Here is a 17470-nt window from a genome sequence, read left to right on the forward strand (position 1 = left end):
AGACCGGCGGTAAGGCTAGGGCCAAAGCCAAGACTCGCTCCTCCCGCGCTGGCCTGCAGTTCCCTGTGGGCCGTGTGCACAGGCTTCTGCGCAAAGGCAACTATGCCGAGCGCGTCGGCGCTGGCGCTCCCGTCTACTTGGCTGCTGTGCTGGAGTATCTGACTGCTGAGATTCTCGAGTTGGCCGGTAACGCTGCTCGCGACAACAAGAAGACTCGTATTATTCCTCGTCACCTGCAGCTGGCTGTCCGTAACGACGAGGAGCTAAACAAACTGCTTGGAGGAGTTACCATCGCTCAGGGTGGTGTGCTGCCTAACATTCAGGCCGTCCTACTGCCCAAGAAGACCGAGAAGGCGGTCAAGTCCAAGTAAATTGGCTTTGTTCACTGACTTGTAAATAATCAAAGGCTCTTTTAAGAGCCACCCACCTCAGCGACAAGAGTGCAGTTTTTTTTTTTCCACTACCTACCACCAAAAAAGAGAGGCGGCCGTTGATCGATCGGTTGTTGTCTGTACAGTAGAGTGAAACAAAAGGCAATGCATTTCCACATGTCCCGCAGTTGTGTACTGAAAAAAAAGAAAGTTCCTATTGTACTCATATACACATGAAGTGAATAGAAACACACAGGAACGTCTGTGTAATGGCGCGGGTTAAGGTGAAATAACAGCGGTGTAATAAAGAATGAAGCAAAAATCAGAATAACGTTACACACCACTTACAAGGAAGAAAAAAAATCATGCTTATTTGGCTGTGATGCAGAAGCCCGCCACGGCGTTGGGGCGGTGTCTTGTGTTTTGAAAATATTGGCGCGACAGAAGACGCCCAATAGCGTTTAAGTGACGCATGGACGGCCGTCCAATGGGAGGCGCTCACTTCCAATACGCCCAGTGGGCGGCGAGCAGCTCCAGTGCATAAAAGAGCCGTAGTGTGCGCGCGAGTTCATTCGTTTTGTGTTTGAAAAAAAAAGGCTAGGCTAGGCTTCGACACCATGGCAAGAACCAAGCAGACCGCTCGTAAGTCCACCGGTGGCAAAGCCCCGAGGAAGCAGCTGGCTACCAAGGCTGCTCGCAAAAGCGCCCCGGCCACAGGCGGCGTCAAGAAGCCTCACCGCTACAGGCCCGGCACCGTGGCTCTCAGAGAGATCCGCCGTTACCAGAAATCTACAGAACTGCTCATCCGCAAGCTGCCCTTCCAACGCCTGGTGCGGGAGATCGCTCAGGACTTCAAGACCGATCTCCGCTTCCAGAGCTCTGCCGTTATGGCTCTGCAGGAGGCTAGCGAGGCTTACTTGGTCGGTCTGTTCGAGGACACTAATCTGTGCGCCATCCACGCCAAGAGGGTCACCATCATGCCTAAGGACATCCAGCTGGCCCGGCGTATCCGCGGAGAGCGCGCTTAAATTAAACGGAGCGCTCACGACTTGCTCAAAACCCCCAAAAGGCTCTTTTAAGAGCCACCTAACTGTTTCAGTCCAAAAGGGCGAGTGTTCTAGCAGCTCGAGTTCTCGTAAGTGCTGTGACGTAGCAATGGATCTTTTGCTAATGTTCTTGAGCAATTTCTTAGTCTGCCTGTAGTTCCTCTATTGTGTGGATAATGGTACACTGATAAAATACAGCAAATGTTGCGCATATATATATAGAGAGAGAGAGAGAAGCATGAGTTCATGACTAACAAAAAATATTTATATGTACATATACATATTTGTACATATTTTTATTTAAATGTAGTTTAAGCAAATTATATAATTAAAAGCAATAACAAGGCATGAGAATGTGATGTGAAAGGGAAGCCTTTTTTTTATGAGAAAAAAACGTTGGTCTCAATTTTTTGCCTTTCCTCCTTCCAGTGCATGTGAATTTATGAATGCAAGTCATTGTGTGCACATATGCATATTTGTATTAACAATTAGAGATGTTTGTCTACAGATCATTTTCATGCTCTTTTTGTATGTGTATGTATATTTATGCTTTTGAAGGCTTTCCAGTGTGGAGTCAGAAAAGACTTGTGTGTGGGGAAAATAGAAAGAGTTATAAGCTAAATATATATATATATATATGTATATATATATATGTGTGTGTGTGTGTTAGGTTAGTGTGCATGTCCAGTTCTTATGCTGGTGAATTTAGAGCATCGTTTAACTCTACTCAGTGCTGAAACGTGTTGTTTATTTTTCTCTCCCAGTAGCAGTTCCTTGACTCAGCACACCTGATTCAGCTCATCAAGTGATTATGAACTGGATCATGTGTGGTGGAGCAGGGAATAGCTGGAATACGCTGTAGTGTGGTCTGTTGTCCAAAGCACAATTAAAAAACCCTGAGCTAGGCTTTAGGACTAAAGCATGGATTTAGACGTGTGATATTGTTAGACTGTGATAAAAGTAGTTCTACATCTGGGCATCAGGTTAATGAAGAAGTTAGAATGAGTCAAAGTAACATTGGAGCTAGGTTTTAGGCTTATGATGACGCTCCAGGAAGTATGAACAGGTACATAGCAAGGCCCCAGGCTTCTGTTGTATTTAGACAAAGTAAAAGTGTGTTTATAGATAGACTGTAGGTTTGTGATGAATTGAGTAAATTGATGTGTAAGTAAAACTAGGTTTACGGCCAGGCCTTAGTGTCATGTTAAAGTTAGAGTGAGTACAAGTTTACAGCTAGGCCAGAGACGTATGATGAAATGAGACTAAGTAAAAGTAGGTTAGAAGCCAGGCCTTGGCTCTGTGATGTAGAGCCAGGCGTTAGGCTCATGATGTAGTTAGAATAAGTAAAATTAGTCCTCAGACTAATAATAAAGTGCCAGTGAATACAGGGAGGTTAAGCGGTAAGCCTTAGGCTATTGCTGACGTTAGAGTAAGCAAAAATAGTACTACATAGGGTCATCACTAATCCTTTGAAGTCAGAGTAAGTCAAGGCAGCTGTAGAGCTAGGCCTCAGGCTAAGGAGGACGTTACTTTGAGCAAGTTATTGGTTAGCCAGGCTCATGATGAAGTAAGAGTGAGCATATTTATATGTACACATTGGCCTCAGGCAAATGGTAAAGTTACAGTGGGTACAAGTAGGTTTAAAGCTAGGCCTTAGACATCTGATGAAGTTAGAGTGAGCAAAAGGAGGCTTATAGCTGGGCCTCAGACTTCTATTGAGGTTATAGTGTGTAATAACAGGTGCAGGGCTAAACCTTAGGCATATTGTGTACTTAGAGCTACACCATGGGGACATGATGAGGTTAGAGAAAGTAGAAATGAGATTAGGACTAGGGCATAGGCGTATGATGAAGTCAGAGTAAACAAAAATGGGCTTCCATCTAGGCCCCAGGCTTATGCTGATGTGCAAGTATTTAGAAACAGGTTAATGGCAAGGGCTTTGGCTCCTGATGTAGTTAGTGTTAATGAACAGAGGTAGAGGGCAAGCTATTAGACCAATGATGAAGTTCTGATGAGAAAGTAAAAGTAGGGACAGTGCAAGGCCTTATGCTCATGATAATGTTAGAAAATGCAAAGGGTGGCTTACTTCCCCACCCCCACCCAGGCCTTAATGTAGTGAACTGAGGAAGCTTGAGGTCTAGCTGTGATGCTACTACTTGAATTTCATCGTAAGCATAATGTCTTGCTATGTACCTCCTTCCATTCAGTCTAACTAGATCATGAGACTAAGGACTAACTCTAAATCTATTTGTATTTACTACAAGCCTGCAGTGGAAGTGGTAAAGTTGAAGTTGGTGAATAATAGGTATAATAGCTATGAATAATATGAATATGAATGATAATAATAATATGAATAAATGAATAATAGCTAGGCCTTGGGCTTCTACGGTAGCTAAAGTGAATGAAAAGAGGAATATAACAAGATATCATGCTTCTGATGAAGCTATGGTGAGAAAGTAGCCGTAGCTACAGAGCTATGCCCTAAGCTTATGAAGACATTAGAGTGAGCAAAACTATGTTTAGAGATGTGTTTTGAAGTTAGAGAAAGTAAAGGTGAGTTTACAGCGAGGCCTCTGGCATATGATGAGGTCAGAGTTGGTAGTATTGTGTTCAAGGCTAAGCTTTAAGCTTATGACGTATTTAAATCAAGCAAAAGTAGTTTTAGAGCTAGGCCATAGCCATATGATGAAATGAGGACGAGTGAAAGGAGGTACATGAGGTAAGATAAATAAACGTAGAGGGAGGCTTTAAACTCAGGATATGCTTGGAACAGACGGAAGCAGGCTTAGAGCTATGCATCAGGCTTGTAATGTAGACAGATTTAGTAGGTTAAGAGCCAAGTAAAGTTTACGATGAAGAATGTAAAATGAGGTACAGAAAAGGCCATTAAAGGAGGATAAAGTTAGAGTAAGCGAAAGGAGGCTGACGGCTATGCCTCAGGCTTATAATGCAGTCACAGTAAGTAATGATAGCTTTAGAGCTAGGCCCTTGGCTTATTGTGAAGTTAGAGTGAATAATACTGGGTAGGCTTTAGGCGGACGATGTAGTTAGATAAGCAACGTGATCCTCGCAACTAGGTGTCTGGCATCTGATATAGTCAAACACATAATCGGTTTAGAGCAAAGCTTTTTGCTTATGAAGAAGTTAGATTGAACAGCAATTCTCTAAGGTCTAGCTCTCTAGCTGCTGTAACAGTGAATATAATGCTAGGCCTTTGGTTTATGTTGGATTTAGTGAGTGAAAAGACGTCGAAAGCATGCAATTTGACTCATGATGAAGTTGGAGAAATGAAAGTAGTTACAAAGAAAAGGAGGCTTCCAGCTAGGCCTCAGGCTTATATCGTAGTTGGAGTGTATGTAGGAGTAAATTTAGAGCTAGGCCCCAGGCTTATGGTGAAGTTAGATAAAGCAATAGTAGGTATGGGGCTCGGCTTCAAGCTTTGGAAGTGTTTACAGTGAGCATGTGTAGGCGCACATCTAGGCCCCAGGCACATGATGAGGTCAAAATAAGTGAAAGCAGGTAAATAAGTAAGTTTCGAGTTAGAAGTGGGGCTTCTGATGTAGTCAGCCGGAATTTATTTATTTATTTATTTATTTATTTATTTATTTTATTGTGGCTTATGATGAAGTTAGAGTAAGCGAAAGGAGGCATATAGCTAGGCCTTGTGCCTTTATTGTAGTTAAATATATAACAGTGGTTTCAGTGCAAGGCCTAAGGTTCATGAGGAAGTTAGAATAAAGCACAAACCTCTATAGGCTCTATAGGTCCTAGGTTACTTACTCTATGCATAGTTTAAGTCTTAGGCTTATGACGAAGTTAGTGTGAGCAAAAGTAGCCTTTCAGCTTGGCCTCAGCCTTATAATATAAAATCGGATCAGAAAGAGTAGCTATAGAGCTAGGCCTTAGGTTTACTAAGAAATTAAAGATGTAAAGGTCAGTGAAGGGCAAGGCCTTTAGCTTCTGACGAGGTAAGAATGAGCAATATGAGCTTTTCTGCTAGGCCTCAGGCTTATAATGTAGATAGAGTGAGTGATGGTAGGTTTAGAGTTGTGCCCTAGGCTTGTGGTAAAGATAGGCTACAGTGGTAAAGTTAGGCTAAAGTTAGCTACAGTGCTACAGTTAAAGAATGTCAAAGTAAGCTTAGGGCAGGGCTTCAGACCTCAGGCTTATGATGAGGTTAGGGTGAGTGAAGAGGAATATTTGGAATGTCATTAAGCTTGTGAATAATTTAGAATGACTAAAAGTTGGTTTGGAACTAGGCCTTAGGCTCATGATGTAGTTGGATTATTGGAACTAGGTTTGTGATGACTTCATTTTCTAGTAGGATTAGAAGTTTAGTTACGGAGTTAGGGTAAAGCTAATTATGGTTAGAACGAGTTTGTGATTATTTCTCACTAGTAAAGTCAAAGTTTATTTCGCTCACGCCCTCGCCGAGGCTCTCCCCGAACGCGGCGTTGAGCTCTTCGGAGGCTCACGCCGCCGTTTTCCACCGTTTTTCACAGATTATTGCGCTAAATACACCACATCTCGTTCGGAGCGGCTGGCGTGTGGCGCCCTTTTGAGAACGCCCTGCGAAACGAGGCGTCGCTGCGCGCTCAATCCCGGACTGAGGAAACACAGCAGAGTCTCTTCTATAGGACCGAACCGTTATACGCTCGCCAAGTGCCGCTTTCGCTCTTATTTTGGCTGATAAATGCCACGAGAAAACACAAGTACGAGCGCGTCACTGAGGCACGGCTGCACAGCGCCCGCCGGGTTGAGTCTACACCGTTCTCATGTGGCTTTTAAGGGGCCGACCCCTCGCCTGAGAGGGAGGTTCCTCTGAACAGTGCAGTTCGCGCTCATTCTCGCTCCGCTCGCAGCAAAAGCATAACGATGGCAGAAGTGGCTCCTGCTCCGGCCAAAGCTCCCAAGAAGAAAAGCGCCGCCCGGCCCAAGAAAGCCGGCCCCAGCGTCGGCGAACTCATCGTAAAGGCTGTTTCTCAGTCTAAGGAGAGGAGCGGCGTGTCTCTCGCCGCCCTCAAGAAAGCCCTGGCTGCCGGCGGCTACGACGTGGACAGGAACAACTCCCGCGTCAAGATCGCCGTCAAGAGTCTCGTGACGAAGGGCACTCTGGTGCAGACCAAAGGCACCGGCGCTTCGGGCTCCTTCAAACTCAACAAGAAACAAGCCGAGCCCAAGAAGAAGCCGGCAAAGAAAGCGGCACCAAAGGCCAAGAAGGCGGCCGCCAAAAAGCCCGCCGCTGCTAAGAAGCCCAAGAAGGTAGCGGCGAAGAAGCCCGCAGCCGCCAAGAAATCGCCGAAGAAAGCCAAGAAACCCGCGGCCGCCAAGAAGGTGACCAGGTCTCCCAAGAAAGTCAAGAAGCCGGCGGCCCCGAAAAAGGCGGCCAAGAGCCCGAAGAAACCAAAGGCGGTCAAGCCCAAGGTGGCGAAAAGGGCCGCCCCCAAAAAGAAGTAAACACGCCGTTTTACCTTCGTGTCCCGTTTTTCCCCCACTCCAAAACGGCTCTTTTAAGAGCCACCCACATTTTCCCTCTCGAAGAGCTTGATTTTCGTTCTTTCTATCATAATTAGTAAATAATGATATTGTACAAAAAAAATCCAATCTGAACATAACTGAGCTGCCATTTGCAATTACATGGATGAGAATAGGAGGGGGAATGGGGTAAGCAAACGGCGGAAAAACAAGGACACGTATACGCTTCTTTGTCTCTCTCTGCCTCACACACACACACACACACAGGCGACAGCACGAATTGCGGGGGAAGCGGGGTACATGGACAAGAACGGTGGGCGGGCCCTAGAGTTTGTCGGCGATAATACGATTTGCATTTCAGCCAATAGAAACGCAGCCGCTTTGTCTATATGAAGGGTGTTCAGAAACCAGGGCCAATTGATTCTCTTTGCAGCCATCAAGTGAAGAGCTAAGCAGCATGTCTGGTAGAGGAAAAGGAGGAAATTGAAGTGTAAAGAAAAGAATTAGTGTGGTCTTTTTGACCGCAGCACCTTGCGGTGTCTGCGGTCCCTGTTTCCTACTCTTACATTTTGGATTTTCTTCCTGTTTGTGGACTTTTAAGGCACAAAGTTTCGTCTTATTACGCTGAAGGTCTCGACGCGGCAATGGCGTCTCGTGGAGCCTTCAGCGATCGCTTCATCAAATATTGGGTTAAGTTGAAATATATCGGACTTGGAGAACCACCAGACCGTAACTATGTTGGTGAACTCCTTTTTCAGTCCCAGTGGATCACCTTACAGGACATTTATTCTTTCATAAGTTTACCGAATCGAAAAGAGTTTGAAATTTGTTTCAACACAGAAAAAGCTTTACATGTGTTCCTTGAGCTGCACTCTTCCAACCAACATGCTTGGAAGGATTTTGAAGTATTTTCCCCTGCAAACCTGGATGTTAAGACACTTGTTATCAAGTTCTGGACTGGACGCATTTCTGATTATGATGTTGAACTGTACTTAAAACGATTCTGTGATGTCTTAAAGCCCGCAGTTAAACCTGTGGATAATTTTGGAATGTGGTATGGGATTAGGAAATATCAAGTAAAACTCCGCAAAGATGCTGAAGGCAAGATGATGCCCATCCCAAATTCTGTTTCCTTTGGCCCTTACAACGGCAAAATTAGCTATCAAGGTCAAGCCTCCTCATGTTATGTGTGCCAGTCTACAGGACACCAGGCTAAAGAATGTCTAGAAACGAAATGCTGGAAGTGTGGAGGATTTGGCCATAAGGCTATGGAATGTGGAAACACTGCCACCTGCACTTTGTGTGGAGACGTGGGGCACATTTTCTTCACATGCCCTAAATCCTACGCCAATAAATCCAAGCAAAAGCCGAGTGTTCCAAGACATGACAACTTACAGCGTGCGGAAACTGGTGCAGCAACAGAATTGTCAGTGGATGCTACAGTCCAGATGCTGAGTGGTCAAGCTCAAGGTGCAGTTACAATTTCTGCCAAGGATGTAGAGAAAGGAAAAGAAGCTTCCAAACATGCCCAAGGAAAAAAATCTAAAGAGGAAGCAGCCCAAATGGAGACTTCAGAAGCGGATGACGAATCAAGCCCGGATGAGAGCTCGGACAGCGACTCGTCAAGTGACTCATCAGAGAGTGGAGATTTCAGTGAGTCTTCGGAGGAAGAAAAGAAGGAACCGTCACAAAAAGGAAAGAAAGCACCGGACGAGTACACAGAGGATCAACAAATGGATATTGAAAAGACAACTGAGAAGGATCCAGAAGTTCTGAAAGTTGAAAATGAGAAACGGAAGCTGAACTCCTCGACTGAGACTGAAGGTAATGCTGTAAAGAAGAAGAAAAAAATCAGAAAAAAAGTTGAGAACTGATGTATCATGCATGCCTTTTTATAATTTACTTGTTGCTTCTTGCAATGTTCGTGGTATTCAATCTGCCTTAAATAGATCTAAAAACATTAATATATTGTTAAGAGAGAAATTAGACATATTGTGTATTCAGGAAACAAGGTTGTCTACTTTTAAAGATGTTGCTGAAGTACAAAAGTTATGGGTGAAGGGTAAGTCCTTTCTTTCAATAGGTGACAGTAGAGCAGATGGAATAGGAATCCTTTTCTTTTCTGAAAATGTTGCCGTTATCCAATTAAGAGAAATTATTCCAGGCAGGTTAATGTTTGTTGATGTGTTTTTATTTGGAAAAAAAATTAGAATAATAAATTTATATACAGCCCAAGATAGAGTTAGAAAAATACAGCTTTTTAATAAAATTAAAACTTTGCTATGTGTAGGATTTTATGTAATTGTCTGTGGTGATTTTAATACAGTTACAGATGAGAGAGACAGAATAGCAGAAAGGTCAAGTAAAATCGGTAGAGAAGGTAATGTTTTGAAACAAATAATGAACGAATACAATATGCAGGATACATTTAGAATGGTTTATCCTGATCGTATAGACTTTACAAGGTTTGATAGAACATGTAAAACTAGAATAGATAGAATTTATGTTAATAAAAAATTTACTGTAATTTCATATAAAACTAAAATGCTTATAGATTCTGATCATTTGACAGTTACATCTACAATAAATTTTTTAAATGATAAAAGTGTCAACTATTGGAAATTGAATACAAAAATCTTAAAATATCCCAATATTTTGTTGGAATTAAAAGATGAGCTTGCAAGAATTAGATCTCTAAATATTCTGACCAAAGATAAGTATGAAGTATGGGAAATTTTAAAAACACGTGTTAAAAATTATTTTAAATATAAAAGCAAATTAATTAATCAGGAAAAAAACGTGAGATATAACCATATAATGGAGCAATATATTAACTTGAAATTAAAACCATGCATAACTGCAGTTGAAGAAAATAGTTTACGTGAATTAAAGGATGAAATTGATGTTATGAATAATGAACATTTACAGAAATTGCAGATTAAACTTGGTGTTCATCTTGATGAAACTTTGAATCCATCTCAAATATCTCATCTGTTTTCAAAACAAAAGCAAAGATCTTGTGTTACTAGCATCAGAGATAAAAGTGGTATTATTATTACCGAATCAGGAAAAGTTAGACATACAATAAAAGAGCTTTGTGAGGAAATGTATCAAGAAATAGAAATAGATGTTAACATGTTAAAGTCCTTTTTGAACTTTAAATATAATTATTATTTTGATCATTTGGGAGATGAGGTTATAGAAAGTGAAGTAGTGTCTGCCATTAAACAGCTAAACACTGGGAAATCTCCTGGGAAAGATGGCTTGCCCTCGGAATTTTATCAAATGTGTATTTTTGACTTATCTAACTTACTTACACGGGTGTTTAATGAAGGTATTGGAAAAGGCTATATGTATGACACGTTTTATGATGGGGTGTTATCATTATTGTATAAAAAGGGTGATGCCAGTGATATTAACAACTGGAGACACCTTACTTTGATGAATGTTGATTACAAGATCTTTGCAAAAGTAATAATGAATAGATTAAATGATATTTTGGATTTAATCATAGCTAAAGAGCAAACATGTGCTATTAAAGGGAGAGCTATGTGGGATAATTTGAACACTTTAAGAGAACTGGTATATGAGAGTGGTGAAAGTTTTTATATTGTTACTCTTGATCAGAAAAAAGCTTTTGATTATGTCTCTAGAACTTATTTATGAGAAGTGTTTAGAATGTATAATTTTCCTGATAATTTTATTAAAATGATCATGTGTTTATATGCCAAAAGCAATATACAGATTAATGTGAATGGCAATTTGACAGATTCCTTTGAAGTTACGAGGGGTGTAAAGCAAGGTTGCCCTCTTAGTGCAGCTCTTTATGTATTGGCAATAAGTCCTTTGATCACAAAAGTTAGGAACGATGAGCGTTTAAAAGGAGTAACTGTAGGTGGAAGGAAAGTTGTGATCTCTGCTTATGCAGATGACATAACTGTTTTTATTAAATCTAAAAATGAATTAGATGCAATATTTGAACATTTTAAAATGTATGAACAAGTATCAGGAGCAAGACTAAATGTCTCTAAATCTGAATGTGTTTGGATAGGGAATCCTGAAAATAAGTTTGTGGTTAATGTACCAGAAACTCAAAATTTAAAGGTTTTAGGAATTTGTATAAACAATAAAGATTGTGTAGAGAATAATTGGAATGGAAAAGTAGAAGTTATAAAAGAAGAAGTGAGTAAATGGAAAAATTGTGATTTAAGCTATAAAACTAGAATAAATATAGTTAAGACTTATATTTTATCAAAAATTTTATTTTTATCTTGCATATTTCCACCTACAGATAAATGGCTCAAAATTATGAATAAATTATGTTGTAATTTTATATGGGATTCCACTAGAGAAGTAACAAAACGAAACTTGCTATATAAGAGGAAAGATTTGGGGGGATTAGGAGCCATAGATATCGCCATTAAAACCAAAATCTCTGTGTGTAAAATCATTGCAAATGGTATAAATAGACAAGCAGATTGGATTGGAAATATTACCAATTGGAAACAAAAAAAGGGTCGTGCTAGAACATCAGTACCCTATTATAAGTTGTTATATGGTGATTTTATAAACAAATACAAACATTTAGATATTGATTGGATTAATGATTCAAATAAAAAGATATATGGGTTAATAACTGATGAAGAGTACGGCTCAAAGGTAGAATTTAGAAATCTTGTAGGAGAAGAAAATGACACGTGTATTAAAAATCTTCTGTGTAAAAAACTTTCTGACAAACAGGGAGATCTCTCATGGCTGATGGCCGTAAGAAGGCTGCCAGTGAGAGCTGTAGTAAGATGGAGCTGCTTTGTGAAAACCACTTTATGCCCCATGCCAAATTGCCAAGAAGAAGAGACTTTAGACCATTTTTTATTCAACTGTTATCGCTCTCAAGAAGTGTGGGAGATGGTTAAGGATATGGGTTTAGAAATAAATATACATATGAAATCTATAATATATGGGATTTTTGATGAAAAAGTAGATAACAGGAAACATGAGTTCTTGTGGTTTGTCATCGCTATTGTAAAGTCTAAACTTTGGAAAACAAGATGTCGGATGACCATAGACCAACAATTCGTGTCCAGCAGAGACGTTTTTAAACAAATTAAAATTGAACTAAAGAGACTGCGGACGTTGAACACGCCATTCAAAGACGCTGACTTGTGGGACATTTTTGATTTGTAAGGTGTTAAGGTATGTGTATGTATATGCTGTCTTTCTTATGCTCTGTCTGTTTATATGTTGAATTGTTGCTAACTAAATAAAGTTTCTTAAAAAAAAAAAAAGAAACCAGGGCCCTTTATTTCAGCTGTGTTCGATGAGCTTGATTGAAGTGCAAGATGAGTGGAAGAGGCAAAATCGGCAGTCTCTTTTTTTGCACTCCTTGCGGCCCTGAAATTTGTTTTCGTCTGTTTTCTTTTCTGAGCTTATAAAGTATTTCATCGTAGTGTAGCATCAAAAAAGAAGCTACACATGAGCCCAAGGGGCGCACTGGGTCAGGCTGAGGTTTGTGGGCGAAGGTGAAGCCCCTAATCAATCTGAAGTCAGAGCTCAGCTACTACAAAGCCAGTGGATAACTGCTGCTGACATTTACACTTTCATCACCTTACCCAGTAAGAAAGACTTTGAACTGATTTTTAATCAGGAACGTGGTCTTCAGCAATTGTCAAATCTTCAGTGCTTTAGCTGGGAATGGCTTCTGGAAAGGCTGGGAGATGGACTCTTCTGCTCCACAAGATGTGCGCTTCGTGTTTGTAAAGTTCTGGACTGGGCGTGTTGCAGACACAGATATAGAACAATATCTGCTCCGCTTTTGTGAGATCTTGCAGCCTGTACATAAGCCAGTAGATCAATTTGGCATCTGGTATGGGGTCCGCCGTTATAAGGTTAAGCTCAGGAAAGCCATTGATGGTAACCTGATGCAGATCCCAAATTCCATCAGTATGGGTCCTTATAACGGCAGGATTACCTACCAGGGGCAAGTACAGCGCTGTTATGTGTGCGGCTCTTTGGATCATCATGTCAAAGACTGTCAGGCTGTCAAGTGCTGGAAGTGTGGGGAGTTGGGACACAAAGGGAAGGAGTGTATGAACACTGAACTGTGTAGTTTGTGCAATCAGAAAGGCCACTCCTACATCAAGTGCCCGGAGTCCTACAGTAACAGAGCACGCAATGCAAAGCACCCAAACAGCGCACCACAGCCCAACGCAGAGCCCACTGACGCCCAAACTGATAGCAGTGCAGCAGAAGCCACCTCAGCGCAAAACCTGGGAGAACAGCAAAGCACGACTATTAGATATGCTGAAGACCAAGCCCACCTGAACAACGAGAAGGAGGAGGAGGAGAAGACCACCACATCCAGCAGTGACAACACCAGCAGCAGCAGTGCCAGCTCCAGCTCAGAGTGTGACATCATAGATGAAGATTTCCTACCCCTGCCTGATCCTCGGCCTGAAAGAAGAGGAGGGATGGAAGGAGCTACGGCCACAAAACCAGTGTCTGCCATGACCCTGGTCACCTCTACTCCACCACCGAAGGCTGCAGGTGAAGTTTTTCAATCTACTCATCATGACACTGATAATAAAAATCCAGTGGACACTCCCCCAACACAACGGCCCCCTAAAATGAAGAGGGAAAAAAAGGTCATGCCTTCAGAAATAAGCACAATAAAAAAGATGAGAGAATGAGCACTTACAAGATTATATTTATTCTGCACACATAATATGGATAATTATTTATATATCATTATATTATTAATGTCCTTACATATATTTTCTATAAATATTAGGGGGATCAAATCAGAAAAGTATAGACAAAAGAAAATAAATTGTTTAAAGAAAGCGAAATGTGATGTTGTCTGTGCTCAGGAGTTGAGATGAGAATCATTAATGTGTATACTCCTCCTGACAGGGCGGGGAAAATGAGGATTTTTAATAAGCTGTATGAACTACTGGGTGTTGGTTTCCATGTAGTGCTCTGTGGTGATTTTAACACCATCACAGACATCAGAGACAGAATCCCAATGAAAGACATGGAGCTCACCAGAGAGGGGAAACTGCTCAAATCAGTCTGGGAGATCTGCAACATGAAAGACATGTTTAGAGAAAAATTTCCAAATGATCTCGGCTTCACGCGCATCAGTAACACAGTGAAAACATGCATTGAACAAATTTATGTAAACAGTTCATCAGAAACAAGAGTCATCAGCTACAAGACTGAATACCTGATGGAGTCAGGGCATTTGGGAGTGAATGTAAAGTTGAATCTGGGTGTTGTTGAAAACAGAGGCTACTGGAAACTCAACACACAGTGTCTAAAACAGAGTAATGTGCTTTTAGAGTTAGTTAAAGAGGTGGAGGGAATAAAGAGCTTGAAGGTTTTAACTAGATCTGATACAGAATGGTGGCATGTTTTTAAAGAGCAAATAAAGGTCTTTTTTAAACGTAAATGTAAAGAACTTCACCTGCAGAGAAATGAGTGCTACAATAAATTAATGTGTGAGTATGTCGACCTCCAAACGAGCCCCAGCAGAGGTCTAGATGAAGAAAATAGATTGACTGAAATTAAATTGCAGTTAGAAAAATTAAACAACAAAATGTTTTTAAATACACAAGTTCAAGCAGGGTTTGGTTGGAACTTTGATGGAAATGCGCGAGATGTGATAACTAAAAAACGGAAGGAAAATAAACGGATTGAGGGAATTAAAAATGAGAATGGTGACATTGTCGAAAATGAATATAATAAAAGAAAAATTATAAGACAGAAATTTATTATGATTATAAGAGAGTGAGAATTGATGAAACTAGACTTAGACGTTTTTAGACTCATGTCCGACATTACAGGGAGAAAATCTGAAGGTCTTAGAAGAACCAGTGAAGAAGGAGGAAGTGCTGAAAGCCACTAATGAGCTGAACGTGGGTAAAAGTCCAGGTCCTGATGGTTTGCCAGCTGAGTTTTATAAATCTTGTCCAGATGTCCTTGCCGACCTCTTGGTATCTGTTTACAATGAAGGATTAGAAAATGTAGCTTTACATGACTCCTTCTATCACTGTGTGATTTCATTAATCTTTAAAAAGGGGGATCGCAGTGATCTGGACAACTGGTGACAAATAAGTTTAATGAATATAGATTATAAAATCTTGGCTAAAGTGATAGTAAACAGAATGTCAGAAGTCATGAATGAAATCATTGAGGTTGAGCAAACGTGCAATAAAAGGAAGATACATGTGGGATAATCTGTGTGCGATTCGAGACATAATCATAACTAAGAGAGATCAGGACTTTTATATAGTTGGACTAGACCAGAAAAAGGCTTTTGATTTCCTCTCTAGAGATTATCTGTGGATTGTTTTAAAACACTATCCTATTAATGAACTTCTCCGGGAAACCATAAAGTTATTGTATAAAGAATCTAAAGTCCAGATTAATGTAAACGGGATTTTAACTAAGGATTTTAAAATAGATAGAGGAGTGAAGCAGGGGTGTCCTCTAAGCTCTGCTCTGTATGTGATTGCTGTCAGCCCCCTGCTGCACAAAATTAAACACGAGCCCAGGCTGCAGGGAGTCCAGCTCTCAACCGCAAAGCCACTGAAAATCTCTGCATATGCAGATGACGTCACAGTCTTTGTTGGAAATCAAGCTGAGTTAGACAAACATTTTAATACTTATGAAGCAGTAGCTGGGGCAAAGTTAAATAACAGCAAGAGTGAGGCTGTGTGGATAGGGGAGGGAGATCCTGCAACGATAAATCTAGCTGTTAAAGAAGAGATTAAAATCCTAGGATTAACGATTTTAAACAGAAAGTGCAGCAAAACAAACTGGGAGAAAAAAGAACAGGAAATTAAAACAGAATTAGAAAAATGGAAAATCTCAAATTATAAGAGTAGGATTCAAATAATTAAGATGTTTTTTTTTTTATCTAAGTTGTTTTTAGCTACTATTTTCCCTCCAGATGATAAATTTGTGATGAGATTAAACAAAATGTGTGTTCGTTTTATTTGGTGAAGCAACAGGGAAGTTACCAAGCAAGAGGTCTTATATAAACCCCGAGAGAAAGGAGGCCTCAGTGCGGTGGAGCTGGGGAGAAAATTAAAAATAGCCTTTTGTAAAAATGTAGCTCAAGCCATGAGCAGAAATCCAGAATGGATAGGGAATAAAAAGTCTTGGGAGAAGAAAAAGGGCAAGGCGAGACAAAACACCCCTTCTTTTAAGTTTGTTTATGGTGATTTTATATCGAAATATTCAATTAAATATTGATTGGAAGAATTCCCCAAATAAAACAATTTATAAAATCATACAGGACAGTGATTATGGAGAGATGTTCAATTACACGCATTTAACACACACTGAAGGACAAGTCTGTGTAAAAAACATTTTATCCAAAATCCTCTCTGAGAACGTAAGAGACGTGATGTGGCTGGTGACAGTTGGCAGACTGCCAGTCAGATGTATAGTTAAATGGAGCTGTTATGTCACAACTAAAACGTGTCCAATGACTGATTGTAATGAAGATGAGACGATTGAACATCTCTTCATTCACTGTCCAAGAACAAAAGATATCTGGAGGAAATTAATGCACATTGGGCTGAATTTTAATATTAATGTGAAAAGTGTGATGTACGGGATTTTTCATGAAACTTTTTCTAAAATTGTTTCAGAATTTTATTGGTTTATTGTTTGTATTGTTAATTCTAAGATCTGGAAGACGCGCTATAAAATGGTCATAGAACAATGTGAAATACCTGCAGGAAGTGTTTTTAAACAAATACTGTGTGAGATCAAAAGACTGCGAACAACAGACACTCGAGGGAAGAAAAAGTTCCCCTGGACTCTGCTGTACTTTTAATCAATGCTACATCATTCTGAATGTAAATAATTGAACTGTGTAAAACTGTGAATTGTAGAAATGTTCATAAATGTGCATTTTGTATTTTTGTGCTCTGTATTTGAAAATGTGTTTGTATTGACATAATATTCCTCAATAAAGTTTGTTATAAAAACGCTCTTAAACCCAACGGCTCTTTTAAGAGCCCTCCACACACCCACCAAAAGAGCTGCTTTGTATGATCTCTTTAGCGGAAATGATCGTATCAAAATTTCTTTTGTGATTGTGTGTTATGTATATATATATATATTTTGTTAGTCTGATGCCAGCACAAACGTTATAGCGTTATAAAGCAGTTTGAACGCGCCTAGAAGTGTTAAAAAAAATTTAATGCGCTTTCATGAGTTTATGAGAGTTACCTTTTAAAGACGGATAGGCGTCTAACGCTCGAACAACAGAAGAGAGGAGGGGAGAATATTTCAACTAGCTTCACGGTTCCCACTAGTGTTATAAACTATCGTTTTATGCACCTGTGTGAGTTAGTGAGTGTTTAGCTTACGTGCGTGTGTGTACATGTGGAAGGGAAAAAAAACAACACAAAACAAGCCTGACAGGCACACATCTATCGTACAGAACACAAGGTAGCTAAGAAAGCGCGGGAAGGTGAACAAAGGAAAAGTCTTTAGCTGGTGCGGGAAGGGGGAGGAAGAGGAAGGGAGGAAGAGGATTAGGATTGGGCGAGAGCTGGGAGTTGT

At 40.4% G+C, this 17470-nt stretch overlaps 4 protein-coding genes across 4 annotated transcripts in view; all 4 read left to right on the forward strand.

Annotated features, from left to right (window-relative positions):
* Positions 1-394, forward strand: part of LOC118815043 (histone H2A-like) — a 1219-nt gene extending 825 nt beyond the window's left edge. Inside the window, exon 2 of the mRNA XM_036580975.1 lies at positions 3-394. Coding sequence (XP_036436868.1) covers positions 3-371 — 369 coding nt within the window. The 3' untranslated portion in view covers positions 372-394. The remainder of the gene's footprint in view (positions 1-2) is intronic.
* Positions 395-962: 568 nt separating this feature from the next.
* LOC118814409 (histone H3) lies at positions 963-1486 on the forward strand. The gene has a single exon (XM_036580001.1). The coding sequence runs from the start codon at positions 989-991 to the stop codon at positions 1397-1399; it is 411 nt and encodes a 136-aa protein (XP_036435894.1). The 5' UTR covers positions 963-988; the 3' UTR covers positions 1400-1486.
* A 4806-nt stretch (positions 1487-6292) lies between these two features.
* Positions 6293-6874, forward strand: LOC118815000 (histone H1-like). The gene has a single exon (XM_036580926.1). It carries the CDS (start codon positions 6293-6295, stop codon positions 6872-6874), a length of 582 nt encoding a protein of 193 aa, XP_036436819.1.
* Positions 6875-7438: 564 nt separating this feature from the next.
* Positions 7439-9864, forward strand: LOC118814410 (zinc finger CCHC domain-containing protein 3). Its single transcript, XM_036580002.1, has one exon. It carries the CDS (start codon positions 7537-7539, stop codon positions 8764-8766), a length of 1230 nt encoding a protein of 409 aa, XP_036435895.1. The 5' UTR covers positions 7439-7536; the 3' UTR covers positions 8767-9864.
* Positions 9865-17470: the final 7606 nt, after the last annotated feature.

This window comes from Colossoma macropomum, unplaced genomic scaffold (assembly GCF_904425465.1).
Source record: "Colossoma macropomum unplaced genomic scaffold, Colossoma_macropomum, whole genome shotgun sequence".
NCBI lineage: Eukaryota > Metazoa > Chordata > Actinopteri > Characiformes > Serrasalmidae > Colossoma > Colossoma macropomum.